This window comes from Xiphophorus maculatus, chromosome 4 (genome assembly GCF_002775205.1).
Source record: "Xiphophorus maculatus strain JP 163 A chromosome 4, X_maculatus-5.0-male, whole genome shotgun sequence".
Lineage (NCBI taxonomy): Eukaryota > Metazoa > Chordata > Actinopteri > Cyprinodontiformes > Poeciliidae > Xiphophorus > Xiphophorus maculatus.
The window spans coordinates 9392073-9406732 of NC_036446.1; the positions used below are offsets into that span (position 1 = coordinate 9392073).

At 37.1% G+C, this 14660-nt stretch overlaps 1 protein-coding gene across 1 annotated transcript in view; it reads right to left on the reverse strand.

Annotated features, from left to right (window-relative positions):
- Nucleotides 1–7180, reverse strand: part of chst8 (carbohydrate sulfotransferase 8) — a 175552-nt gene extending 168372 nt beyond the window's left edge. Inside the window, exon 1 of the mRNA XM_005796132.3 lies at nucleotides 6565–7180. Coding sequence (XP_005796189.2) covers nucleotides 6565–6590 — 26 coding nt within the window. The 5' untranslated portion in view covers nucleotides 6591–7180. The remainder of the gene's footprint in view (nucleotides 1–6564) is intronic.
- Between the last annotated feature and the right edge of the window lie 7480 nt (nucleotides 7181–14660).

Sequence of the window (14660 nt, forward strand, 5' to 3'; positions counted from 1 at the left end):
CCCTCTTGTAGTCCCATGACTCTGACCTATTTCATACTGAAATTGATTTAGTCTAGTCTTCAGGCTAAAGGTCTGAGCAATGGGCTGTTCTGACTGGATTATGCTACCCATAAGGAACAGTGGTGCAAACAATAACAATGTTTGACTAGATGTAAGGTATTCTGTAATTTTTCAGACCAAAACTATGTTTAGTCCTACCACCATATAATCAATTTGTCTTGATTAATTAAATAACTTCTCTTCATTCTAACAAGTTAGAGTCCCATGGCCAACTTTCCCTTTATTTGGTTGAAGATGGGCAATGTTGCTATTTTTAGTCAGTAACTTATTGACTTTCAAACTGTACTGCAGGAAATATTTACTCTTTTATGCAGTTCTTAGTCACTATGAAATGATTCATAGACAAAACATAGACAAAAAATTGCTAAGAAATAAACTTTAAAGGTTCCTGTGCTTGGGGCTGCACAGTGGCGCAGTTGGTAGCGCTGTTGCCTTGTAGCAAGAAGGTCCTGGGTTCGATTCCCAGCCGGGGTCTTTCTGCATGGAGTTTGCATGTTCTCCCTGTGCATGCGTGGGTTCTCTCCAGGTACTCCGGCTTCCTCCAGCAGTCCAAAAACCTGACTGTCAGGTTAATTGGTCTCTCTCTAAATTCTTCCTAGGTGTGTGAGTGTGTGTGCATGGTTGTTTGTCTTGTATGTTTCTGTGTTGCCCTGCGACAGACTGGCGACCTGTCCAGGGTGTTCCCCGCCTCTCGCCCGGAACGTAGCTGGAGATAGGCACCAGCAACCCTCCCGACCCCATTAGGGACAAAGGGTGAACAGAAAATGGATGGTTCCTGTGCTTCTCAGTACTCCTGCTTTTATAACCTAAAATTCAACTTAGCGTCAAATCAGCACCTTGCTATCTTGAACTGCTTGTCTGATGTGTTTTCAGAACAGTCTAGTGTCAAATAAACATGTGAAATGACCATGATGTCTTCAGAATACTAGGTAGAAAAGACAATTAAAGTTTTCAAATTACCTGGAGACCACTGAAAGCAATGGCTTTGTCTTAGTTTCCAGAGTAACTACAAGAATAAAAAAACAGATGATGCAAATACTAAAACCGAGCAACAATTTTCATTTTATTTTCCTTTTATTTGTTATATGAGGTTGAATAACAAGACAAATAAGGGTTTTTGCTTTCCAGACAATGTTTTCCCTGAAAAACATTTAATATTTACTGATCTTTCATCTGTATCACCCTTCATTGTGGATTTGATGTCATGTAAAAATAAGGTTCTGATCATGTACTGTACATTTTGACATTTAGCTTCAATATAACAGTGTGAATTGACACCATGTTGCCTTTAAGTGCTTTGAAAAGGTTTTCTACATTTTGCCTCATTCTAACAAAAATGTTTCATGTCACACATGACACATGCAAAGTAGTGCATAAATGTCAAGTGGAATGAAAAAGTCCGTAGTTTTTTCACATAAAAACAGTGAAAGGCCAGGTGTGGGTTTGTCCTTGCCACTCTTTCTTTATGGGCACATTGGACGAACTATAATGGAAAAGCTTCTCCATGATGTGGTTTTTCTCACAAATATTCTATAAAAAATCACAACTGCATTTTTAATGAGATGAAATTGCATGTAAGTGAACTTTATTTGCAACTTTACAAAGTGATTAATTGAACTTGACTGTTTTTAAGTATATCACATTCGGTTGACTCCTCCTACATGCCTACATATATATATTTGTAAAAAAAAATAATTATATCCTTCTGTTTTATATACTGATTTGGAATGGTCTATCACCTAAAAGTGTGGCACTGTTAAGCAGCAAAGTCAAAAAATGAATTGACAGAATGAATACTCCTGCAAGACACTGACTGTTTTGAGCCTTTGAAAAACTGCACTTTTACAATACAACAGATGTAATAGTTAATCAAAAGTTTTACTACCATGTCTTAAGTAAATTAAACAAGCACACACCAATTGTCTATATTTGTTTATTTCTGATCAGGGTAGCAACAGGAACAGGTCCATATCTCCTGTGGTCACTGGGCAAGAGGCAGGTTTACCCTGGACAGGTTGTCAGTGGATCACAGGACAGCACAAAAACATGCTGTACAAATAACCATGCACACACGCAATGCTAATTTTGGCAATATAAAGATGCCAATAGAGTTAATGTGCATGATTTTAGGTTGTGAGAGGAAGCCACAGTACCTGGAGACAAAATGGCTACACAGGGAAAACCTCTAAAATCAATGGAGAAAGGTTTTAAACTCAGGACCTTCATAATACAAGGCAAGTCATAAACCCTGCAGAATTTTTGCCAAAATTTGCTCGAGGCCATTTTGAAAGATTCAAAGAAAGTTTGACTCCTTTGAGGCAAAATACACCAACTGAGGAAGGAATTTTGAACAGCATTGTAAATATCAAAACCTGACACAATTTCAGGTGAGATCCTATTTAGAAGACTCCAGATCAGCACCTGCTGAACTGGAGTTTTTATGGGTTATTGCTCATCAAAACATATTAACTATAAAACAGCAACATATGTTGCTATGTTGTATAGCTAATGTGTTTTGATGTCGAGCAATAAATTCTCAATAAAGATGCCACAGGGTGAACAATATGTGCAGACAGTCTATTGATCCGGTCTCCTTTCAGGGCATCCCACACATACACACGCAAACGCACGCACACACGCAAAATTTCACTTAAGAATAGAGCAACAAAGCCTCTGTCTGATTTCTTAAATTGTACTCTTTTTTATAATCAATGTAACACCAACACTCAATTGGATCTAACATTTTCATTGAAGTGGGAGCCGTGGCTCTTTTTCACTGTGAGAAAGGAAACCAAAGCTGCAGTACACTCACAGTGACACGCTCATGGGGAGAGCCACTAAGAGGCAAGCACTGATTCCTAGTTGAAAGTGTTTAGGGGGAGAGACTAGGCAACATAGACAGACCATATTTATAGCCAGGGAAAGAAATAATTCATTGTGATCAAAGTGCAGATCATGCTCCATTCCGTCACAGAGCAGATGTGGCAGAATGAAAAGAGCTTTCTTTCTTCTCCACCTGCTCTCTAGTGGCTTCCCAAATGGTAACAGTGAGGCAACTTTATCTGTGTGAAGCCTCTGTGTGTTCTCCGCTTGCTCTCAGGTGGCTTTACTTTAGATGCCTCAAAGTGGTAACAAGCAGTAATAAAATAAGCGTGAGAAAAAGCCTCCCACATGCAACATGTCTTTAACTTCAGTGTGATGACTGAATATCAGAGTATGACCCTGCAGCAGGATGATGGTGAAACTAAAGTGCTTAGATTTGAAGCAGATAGACCAGAACAAAAGAAAGGTATGTGAAAAGAGGTTGGTAAGGTCAAAGCTTCCAGAATACGTAAAAGGAGGCTTAAAGTTAAATGTACTTTGCACAGGTGTAACTATAGCAGGTAACACCAAAGACAACAAAGTGACCAACCATATCCTACATCCATTTTCCCCTCCTTACTTATTTGACTTTACTCCCTCCTTTCTCACACAAAATCTCCCACACAATTTTATTCCTTTGTTTTGTTTTTCCTCCAGTGTTTCCTCTTCCTCTCTCTCTGCAAACACACACTAGCAGACACGCAGAACTGCGTCTTCCAGTCTAATTTCTCTCTCTCTTTCCCTCCCACACTCAAACATTCACACATGCCTGTTTCTTTCTCTTTTTTATTGCCTGTCTTTGACTGTTTTTACTTTCCTGTCGCTTCCATCAGCATCCACACACTGCAGAAGCTGTCCTTCATCTTCTCTTTCATTTCTTCCTCCTCCCACACTTTTCCTATCACTACTTTCATGCAGTGGAACCCTTAAAGAGGCGCCTGTATCATTCGCTCTCGTATTCTCTTCCTGTCCAATCAGTCCCTAAACATGCTCATACTCCCTTCCTTCTCTCCAGTTTCTTCCTCGCGTCTCTCATCCTCTCTCCCTCCCACAACCACGTGCGCACACAAGCAAACGACACCGGCCGTCCAGCTTCCCGGACTCCCAGCTGGGCTTGGACAGCCCTCTTCCTCTGGCCTTTCTGGGCCATCTGGAGTGCAATGTCCCCGCTCTGCTGGTCTCCTGCCAGCAGCCGAGCCTCCCGGGGATGAACGCACCATCTTCAAGCACAATTTGTACGCGTCAAAGCTCTGCTGTGTGTCCGGTGACCCATCTGAGTGAAGTCATTGAGTCCTGAATTTCCCTCCTCAAAGAAGCCTCATTCTGCTTTGATGACACCTGCACTCTGTGTCCAACTGCGAGGACAATGGCACAGTAATTGATTAAAGCTGCTGGGCAGCCTTATTAGCAGTTACTGCTCTGTTTATGGTCATGTTGATAAGTTGTCCTTGCATAAAGAGGGAATGTCACAATCTGGCTCAAAAGTCAACCATTAGGAAAAATACACCATTCACCTGCATAGAACTGAACGTTCAGTAGGTTTATCGTAGAATTTTATAACTCATTTAATTTAAGAAAGGTAAGAATTTAAATATATATATACACACACACTCATAGAGGCAGCAACATAATACCTGTTAGCTGTGTTAATAACAAACTGTAAATGCAGAACCACATTTGGACATGCAACATTCTCAGTTGAATTTTTTGGTCAGACTAGAAAAGGTGTGTGGAAACAAGGCAGCCTACAGACATGGCTGAGTTAAATCAGGAGGACTGAACCAAAACTCCAGCAAACTAAAGCAAATTCAAAATATTTCCCCATCACATTGTTTAAAACGCATCATTCCTGCTATTAGTTTTCTCCGTCTGTGGAGCAAAGAGTCACACAGTGCTGCTCTCCAGCACTTGTTGCTGGGTAAAAGAATGCTACTTCTACTCTTTTCCTACATTACTCAAAAAACAAAAAAAATTCAGTTTCATTTTCACAAAATAGCAAAGGATGTCAGTAAATGCTACGTGTAACTATCCTTAAGTCTGCTGTTATAAATAACTCTAAGAAATCTTTATTTACCATTTCATTGAATATCCTCTTTTGTAACAAACATTTCACTGCACTTATATACATTACATTCAGTTATCTGCAACTCTATGAATGATACAAACGGTTGTCATTTGCACTGCTATCTGAACTGTTCAGCACTGCTTATTCTTTTGATTCAAACTTTTAAGTCCTATTCAAAAACTTCTCATTCAGCTATTTAATGTGTGTTTTTCTTATTTATCTATTTTACTTTTAGGTGACCTAATCTGAAAGATTACCTGTGAACATTTTTCCTTCAGCCTAAACCTGCAGCTCAATGTGATATCAAAACAAAAGTGTGACGAAAAAGAAATCAGCAACAAAGATTCACCAGTCACTCTCATACTGATGCCTTTTAGGTCTGACCTGCTATTGCTATTGCAATTGTCCTGTTGATATGAATAAAAACTAAACAGATTATGCATAACATTCTGTATATCGTTATGTTATTTTGAGAAATTATTGATGCTGCTATGAAATAAAAAGCCAATTAAATCACAATTCATATGGAGCAAAAAAAAATGTAGCATCAGTAGCATTAGATTCACTGACAGCAATTTATGCACTTTAAATCAGACAGGTGTCAATATTCAACTTCTGTAAAATTTGCAGCGCTGGCCTACTAATTTGGACAGTGACACATAAAAATAATAAGTGTACAACAGATTAACTATAATTTTAAATCCAATATAAAATAAAGGAATTAAAAGACTGTCAGAATTAACTGAAAAATGCTTTAAGTTGCATATATTTGGGCGATGGGTGTAGAGATTGAAGTATCATATGTTTAGTTTTGAATTATTTCCTATTGAAATAATTCAAAAAAAAAAAAAACAACCAACTTTTAAATTCTCAGCTTTTGACCTACCAAACACCGGACTGATCTGATCAAGAAATCTGCCAATTCCAACCTCCTACCCCTGACGGATTGATGCATCTATAATTAGTGACTGTGGAACAAATTGCTCAACTTCATCTCAAAGAGATTTTTTCTTAATCTACTAGTGGTTTGCAAATTGGACACAATAAGACACAAAATGTTGTGCCAGGTGTATGTGAGTAACAGGAAGTTTTTAGGTCGCAGAGACCAACAATGCACTGTGTTTCTTCCTTTACCGATCCAAATAAAAACACTTGACTTTAATGTTCTTTTTGCAGCAATGATGGATGCAATAAATAAAACATTTAAGGTTTCCCCAACTTATTAACTCCAAACTTACTGTGCCAATTAACTATACTCATTGATATTTAAGAAATAGATTTTTTTTTTTTTTTAAAAAAAAGGTTAAATTCTAAATTATGGAAAGTTTTTTAAAAAATAAATAAATAAAGGCAAGATACAAAAACAAATTGCATTTCAGTGGGTGAAGAGGCTGTGAAGTATTCAGGAGAGAAACTTTGTCAATCTATTGGTTAAAACTTGAATAAAGGCAACGCATAGGGAACAGACACACTCGGAATCATATAGTTTTAGCCTACATTCGCTCTAACACAGCGTATTAGCTGTTAAAACTGTTAATCTCCGTTTCTTACACTCCAAAGCACATTACTGGACTCACCTAATCAAAGCTCCAACATCTACCATGACGCTGGGGAACAAAGTGAGACTGTCTCTCCTCTTCTTCACTAGTTGATCAGCCGAGCCCACCCGTTTCAGCACCACGGAAAGCGCGTCCTTTCCTCGCTGGCTCCTTGCGGGGCGGGAGATGGTGCAAGTTTACCTACACAGCCCGGTGCTGCTGCTGCAAACGCGTCGACGTACGTCTTCTCCAAGTTTTGATGCCTCCCCGTGAATTCTCTGACATGCCTCGCCCGATGCTCCTCGGTGGCTTTTAGGATGAGCGCGGCCAATCACAATCCCTCGCTCTCTCGCTCTTTTTACTCTCACATCTCTGCGCATCCCAAGCCGCGGAGAGTCTCCGAGGACCGGCGCCTGCTGTCTCGCCTCCGGGCGGGGACGCTTGCAGAAACAAGTGACTTTACAGGAGCGGCTTCTCCCGCTACTGATGGCAGCCCATCTTCACTTTGCAGGGCTCCTCTTTGTCTTCACGACGATGGAGACACTGATAGAAAAAAAAAAAAAAAATAGAAAAAAAAAATAGATGGGAGTTGCGAATTTCCTCCCGCACATCGACTGGCTGTAGAGGAGCGGAGCAGCGGGAGCAGGAGGAGTGTCTTCTAATAAAGACTCTTCTAATACGGACAGTCAGCGCTCCGTGTTTTATTAATGTTCCGACAGGCATTTTGTCCAAATGACAGAAACAATGGCGCTCTGCGAGAGTTAAATGTTATGTGCACTGCAATAACTTAACTGCCTCATGATTTACAGACATACAAAAAGTCTGTTGTTGCTGGTTTATTGTGAGATTGATTAAATGTGACGTTTTATGTTTAAACACTTAACAAGAGGATCAAATCGTTAATATCATAATTTAACTCTTCATCCCATTAGAAGACCAAATTTTATCATATTAAATCTTAAATATGACTAGATTTCTTGTACAATATCCACTTTTGAAAATCTTCCCAAAAACATTAATGAAGTTGCAATTGAAAAGTCTCAGTCACAAAACGCACAGGAATTTATATTTATTTGGAATTTATTTTGCAGAATTCATTAAACTCGATGCATAATTATGGAAGTAAATTCTTCAATTCCTTTGTGCAACTGGAAAATACAACTATTTGGTTCTTATTTTCTTTAGAGATCTTGTCATGATTTCTAAACAAATGTTTTCTTCTCATAGAAGGCAAGAAAATTGATGCCAAGATGTAGTTATGTAGTTCACTGATTTTGCCTTCTGTGCACCACCACCGTCTACCGCGTACTGGTAAAGACTAACACACCAGTGTCATTACCTTGAGAAATAATGAGCTTTGGTTAAATATAAAACAGGCTGGGCTCCACTCAGTTCACCTTGGTGGTGACACCAAGTGGAGCAAAGATTGTAGCACGAGTTCAGCTTTTATTTTCTCTTCATTCTGTTCCCTCTCTAAGGTGTTGGGCTGCCTTAATCAGTTTTTGTTTATGTTACTGTTGCCAGTTTTATATGTTATGGTGTGGTGTGAGCAGATAAAACAAATAGAAAAAAAACAAAGTTTTTTGTTCATAACAGAGTATTCCTTATGAATTTCTTGTAACACTTTTGTTCTATAAAGGCACAAGATTCATTATGTTTTTTATGAAGGATATTTTAGTTCCATTAGTCTTGATTTTTCACAATGTAGCACCAGGGCTTTTTTTGGTTTTTTTTAATATATATGACGTATGTTTGTCCTTAACTTGATCTTTGTTAGCACATGAGCTCCACTTTACACCAAACTAACTTTTAGCCACATAAAAGAGATTTATTTTTTTCCGAGTAACAACTGAATTTTCAATCACGTCTCTAATCAGTCAAATCGCACACTGTTAAATTTAACTTTTGTACATTTTAATGTGTATTTTTTGCCACCTTGGAAATATGGCAATGTTCACAGAGCAACCTGTGTCACAAAAAAGAAAAAAAAATTTTTTTTCAAAAGTAAGATACTGAAATAAATTTTCTTTCACTCTACTGAACATGTTATTACATCGAATTTTGCTCTGTATTCAACAAGTAAAGACAAAACATAGATGAGATTGATGATTTGGACTTGCTGAGTTAAAATGGTACCCTTACCCTTCTCTTGGTACCTTTACCAAGAGAAGGGTTTTAATGCATTGGACTTTAAAGTCACACTGACCAGCATGGTCATTTTGAAATAGTTTGTTTAAGAACCACAATAAAGCCTTACTGTTGCAAATTTAAATGGCAACAATGGACTTTTTTTCTTAAAAATTCAAATTAAGAACTAAAATATAAGTCAGTGTTTTTACAGCCAAAATACTTGCTGGAAATGGTACATATTGTAGCACTATAGTCAAAGTAATGATATCAATAAATTAACCTTTATTTTTATTCATTGATAAAAAATAAAATATAAAAGGAGGAAATGTTGAAAAAAAAGAAGAGAAGACACTTTGTAAAAGTGTAAGATTATTTTTTGATGATACCTGGAAGGGCAGGTCTGTCTAAGAAATTGTGTACTTATAGAGATTTTTGGTTTGACTTACAAAAGTTGAAGAAAAAACCATTATAGAGTCTTGATGGGGTAATAGGATGAGTAATAGTGAAGTCATTATGAGCAAATTAGGCAGGTTTTTAGTAAAGTTTTGTTTTTTTAAATCCAAGGAACCAAACCTTTAGAGCAGGGATGTTAAACTCATGTTGGTGTGGGGGCCGCATACTGCTTAATCTGATCTCAAGGGGCCACACCAATAAACTCATTGCAAAGTTAGAAAGAACTAAAAGAAAGTGGACTTTCTTTTATATTAAATTAATTTTCCTTGTACAAAATATGTTATGAACAACCTCAGAGTTTTTAAGAAAAGTATGTGCAAGTATGTCTAAGTTCATTATGCATAACAACTGACCACAGTAATTGTACAATGCTGCAAAACATTTAGGCACAGTTTTGGGAATTTAAAAACACTGTCCTGCATGTCAAAATACATCAAACAGATAAAAAATCTGAAATTATTTCAAATTAATTTTCCAGATCTGGGAATCAATTTGAACAAATGATTTTATTCCACACATTTGAAATTTTAAGTAGCAGCTGTTTTAAATATTTGATTAAGTAAATTTGTCAGCTTCCCTGTTGATGCATAAAATGTATACATATAACAAAAACTTACATACATAACATTTATTGCATGCATGAGAAATAATATTTTACTCAACAAAACTGTTCTGTTGTAAATCTGTTACTACCACTAGCTTTAACCAAATTAACTCAGCAAATATTCAAAAGTGTAATTTTTAATAGTGCAATGTTGAAAGTAGCATTCCATAGATGCCTTCTAAAAACACCTTCTAAAAAAACAAATTTACTTTTATTAAAGAGACCTACAGTGTTGTACTAGATATTGTCCACAGTGCCTTTGTGACCTCCTGCATAAGGTAATTGTGGTATATCAGCCACTTCTGGGAGGCTACACATCTGCTCCATGCTTTTTTCCATTTCTTATAATTACTTTCACAGGGTTTTGTTTACATCCCAAAGTCTTAGAAATGGTTTTATAACCCTTTTCAGACAGGTAGATGTAAAAATTTGCCAGTCATTTCCTTTTGAACGTCTTTAGTTTTAGGTATGATCTGTTGCTTTTCCTATAAACCTACTTCACGTTGTCATACAATTATAGTTTTTTTATTAATCAAAATTATTAGAGTGAAACAACACAAAAACACTTTTTTTTAAGTACTGTATAATGTGTAATTTTGGCAGCAAGTCTACACATCTAGGCATCGAGAGGATTCAAGTCTTTCATCAGGAGAAGGAGATTTAAGCAACTTTAAATGCTGCCTAATTGTTTGTGCCAGTTGGGCTCATATGAATATTTCAGAAAATACTGTGTTAGTGGGATCTTCATGCACAACCTTCTTCCCGATTTAGAGACAAGGGTGTAAAAAGAGAAATGCCAATTGAGTTACTGTGCATGATTAAAAAATATCTAGAAAGTGTTGAGTGGATAGAACAGTAATGTTAATCTTTAGGTGAGGGGAGAATACTGATTGCTTAGAGATGACAAATAACCAAAACTAAATCAAATAAGCACTTGCTATTGTCATGAATTGTGGCGGTGTGGTAGACGCAGTGGATCCTGGTATGAAGAGTAAATGATGGTATAATGATAATAAAAACACCTGCTCACCTGTTTAATCCAGGGAGCACAGGTGAGCAGAGGCCAGGAGCTCAGACGCTGGTAGTAACTGGTGAGAAACACGGCTACAGGCAGGATAGACGACAGACAAGACGAGGACCAGACAAGGACACAAGAGACACAGGTGGATTTAAATACACAGAGGGTAATCAGGGAAACAAGACACAGCTGGGATCATCAAACGGTAGACAGGACAACACAGAGACTCAACTGACACAGAAACCTAAATAAACTTACAGAAAACTCAAATCCTCACAGGTATATCCAAGATAAGATAAGATAAGATAAGATAAGATAAGATAAGATAAGATAAGATAAGATAAGATAAGATAAGATAAGATAAGATCTTTCTGGTGTAATACCTTCTTTGAATATACATGTTCTATCAAATGTTTCCAATATCTTGCTGAATCTCTGTCACAAAGCATTGTTGTCTTATAATAGATGGGCATCACCTAATGAAATGGCCAATGAGTGCAAGGTTAATAATTTTTTGGCTCAATTGGGTCTCCAATTGTCACCATGAATAAGCTATTTTACAATTATAACTACTGTTTAAAAATCAGTTTTGCATTCAGTGGATGCCATTAAGATTGTGTTTTTCCCTCTTTTGTTGTTCTAAAAACTCCTTGTTTTTAAGATGAAATATTTTTTTTAGTGTTGAAAATTGTGAAAATACAGTTTCCTGCTCACTCTGATACATATTTCTGTATAGCAGGTTTTTCATATTCTGTCAAAACTCTTCGTACAGGAATTATAATGCAAGGCATGAAAGAATATTTTTAAAAATATATATTTAGTAGTTGTTTGCATTGCTTTGCAAATCATTAGTCTCTTCTTGCTTTATCATATTATATAATATTTGAGAAAAGTTTTTGCTTAGTTGTAAATCAAATGTGTATTAAATAGGTATTTTCTTCGAACAATATTATTACCTAAAATTGTGGTCCTGGTTCTGTTTGAGGAGCCATGACTCTGACATTCAGAAAGGAAGAATATGAAAGGAAAGTATGACCACTGGCTACATTACATGCAGCTAAACCAATTAAATGTTGCAAGTAATCAAAGCTGGTCCTTTTCTTTAATAAATTCATGAATAAAAACATTCTGTAAATTTTGGATAGAGGCCAAATATTGGGAGAAACAAACACACTGACAGGATATTTAAAAAAAAAAATCTCAGAAGCATCAGCATTGAATTCATCCTCCAGAGCTACAGGTTGCAGACCCCTGATCTAGTAGATTAAAACTGTGACCCTTTCTCAGTACGGTTCAAGCTAAAAGTGCAGCACTTTTACTTTTATTCATTGATAAATCAAAACTGTGAAGATAGAAAAATAAAATTAGTCCAAGGAACCAATTAGTTATGCTTCCTGAGACAACACATATATCATCCAAAGAAACTGATTTAGTGTTATTGCTTTAGTACATGGGCCATAACTGGGGTAAAGAACTGTTCTACAAAGGTGCTGGCATCTGTTTCCCCCCCATCTACAACCACCATGCCAAAGAGAACCTTTGGAGGAACATGCAAAATCTATGCAGAAAAATAGCTTTGACCAGTATTTTAAACACAGGACCTTCTTGCTGCAGGGCAACAGAGCTAACTACTGCACCAGTAGTTGGCCCTCTGGCTAAGCAACATACATTATTAAATGGTTCTGACAACCCAAAATTATTACTGGCTCCAATCTTGCCACCTCTTCCTGGAGGTGTCCCTGTATAAAAGACAAAACCCCCCCAAAATATTTAATACTTAATCAGCGGATACTTGTTCTGTTTTTTCTTAAATTCATGAATAAAAAATATTACACAATATATTCTGGCCTCTATATTTGGCAAATTGAGAAAGGCTGTATTTTGAAATCATGGAGGCTAAATTTAGTGTTGTAGTCTGCCAAATCTGAAAAGATGCTGAGACGAAAACCTAGTATATATTTGGAAAACATAAAATTACTGACTGGTAAGGCTGTTAGCAAATCTACACTATGTGGGTGCCTATTGACACCAACTACCAACCAAGCCTCCCAAAAAGAACCAAACTGAATTTTCTACATAAAGTAAACAACTTCTTGGATCAGGAAGTTCAATTAAAACTACAGCATCAACATGAAGCCTCTTTTTTGGAGGGATATCAGATGGCTTTGGGCAGATGGGACATTGGTTAATGTGTGAAAGTCTACCTGCTGGCTGAACCCACCCAGCAGCTCCCTCCGACATTCAAATGTGGAGTGTACCATTGATTTAAGCATGACTATCGTGATTTGAGGTCCTGTCAATCTCTCCACTGTGATGAGATCAAAGCGCCACTTCAGCACGTTTGCTTTGCCAAATTATGCTGGAATGAAATATAGTAAATCTCCGAGCCAGCGCACATTTGTCGGCCTTGAAAAGAAAGCTCACACAATGAGCTATTTCGTCTGGCACTGATTCGAACTAAAACATTTTGCCCAGTCATTTTCTGTAAAAGACAAATGCATCATTGGGACGGAAAAATAGAGCTTTAATGAAAAGAGAAAAAAGGCCTAGGGGATGGATATCAAAAGACAGAATATGCATAAATTGTCTCAGATTATTTTCATAACACCCAGCAGAAAGGCTTTCTTTAACCCTTTTTCATTGTTATTATTATTAAAATTTTAAATATTAGCAAATGACATGGACTGCTCATTTGTCTCTGGTTGAAACATATTTTTCAGTTTGTTCCTTACTGACAACTACAAATCCATTCAGACATCGCAGATCTCAAAGAACCAGACATGCTTATTTAATAAAAGCTACTGATGTAAAGCAGGACATCACATGTTTATTAAACTGTTATGTCTGCAAATACAACAAAAATTCATCTTTGTACATAACAATGTTTCAAAGTATGTATGACATGTTGCGGGTCCATCCGGCTCCCACCATTTTCTGTCCTGAAGTCAGTATTACATTTAGTCTGTTTTTATCGTGACATGCTTCATATCAGGGCGTGGCTGCTGAGAAGCATCAGAGGGTCTAGCAGTCATGGCTGACACCTTCTCTTGCTTTTCATGACTTGAGTACACCCCCCTCTGCTGGTGCTGGGCAGCAAAGAAATTTCATTTCTAAACTTGATATAGCTGCAGGGACTTTGGTTCCAAATCCAAGAACAGCAATGCAGACACAGGAAAGACTTTGCTATCCACAGTAACAAAGCATTGGCTTTATTGTGAAGCTTCTTTCTGTTTTTTTTTCTGAATTGACAAAGTTCCCACATGTAAGTGGGGCAGAACATTGCCCAAGTCCTGAAGATCTGAGAATCACCACCCTAGCAGTTGCTGCATGTCTCTGCTGGAATCGTATGCTTTTTACTGCAGGTGGTGTCTGCAGACCTGACTGGAAAACACAGAAAAATGGTCAGTCAGACCTATTACTTTTAAATCAAATTAGATCTTTGTTTTCCAGATTAAATTTTCTTAATTAATATATTATTATTACTAATTCATTTCAAAATGTAAAACTAAATTTTCCTGCAAAGTGATATATTTCAAGAATTAATTATTTGTTATTTGTTTTGAATGTAATAGTTTGAATATTGTTAAAAGGCTAACTTATTTCAGTAACTATTTACTAAGTGAAAAATATTGAACCATTTGAACTGTAAGCCTGTATTTCTGCTACTTATGAAGATTCACCACTTTTATTTATTTATTTTAAGGTTTATTGGCTCTAGTAGTCTTTATTTGAAAGCAGTTAGGCAGGAAAGAAAATAATGAGAGAAGGGGAAGACATGCGGCAAATGTCGCCAGGCCGGGAATCAAACATTCAACCACCGCCACGAGGACCACGGCCTCAATACTGCGCCACCACAGCATGCTGATTCACCACTTTTAGAAAAGCACAACATTTAAGATTAGAGTATTAAGTCAGACCAATAAAAAGAAA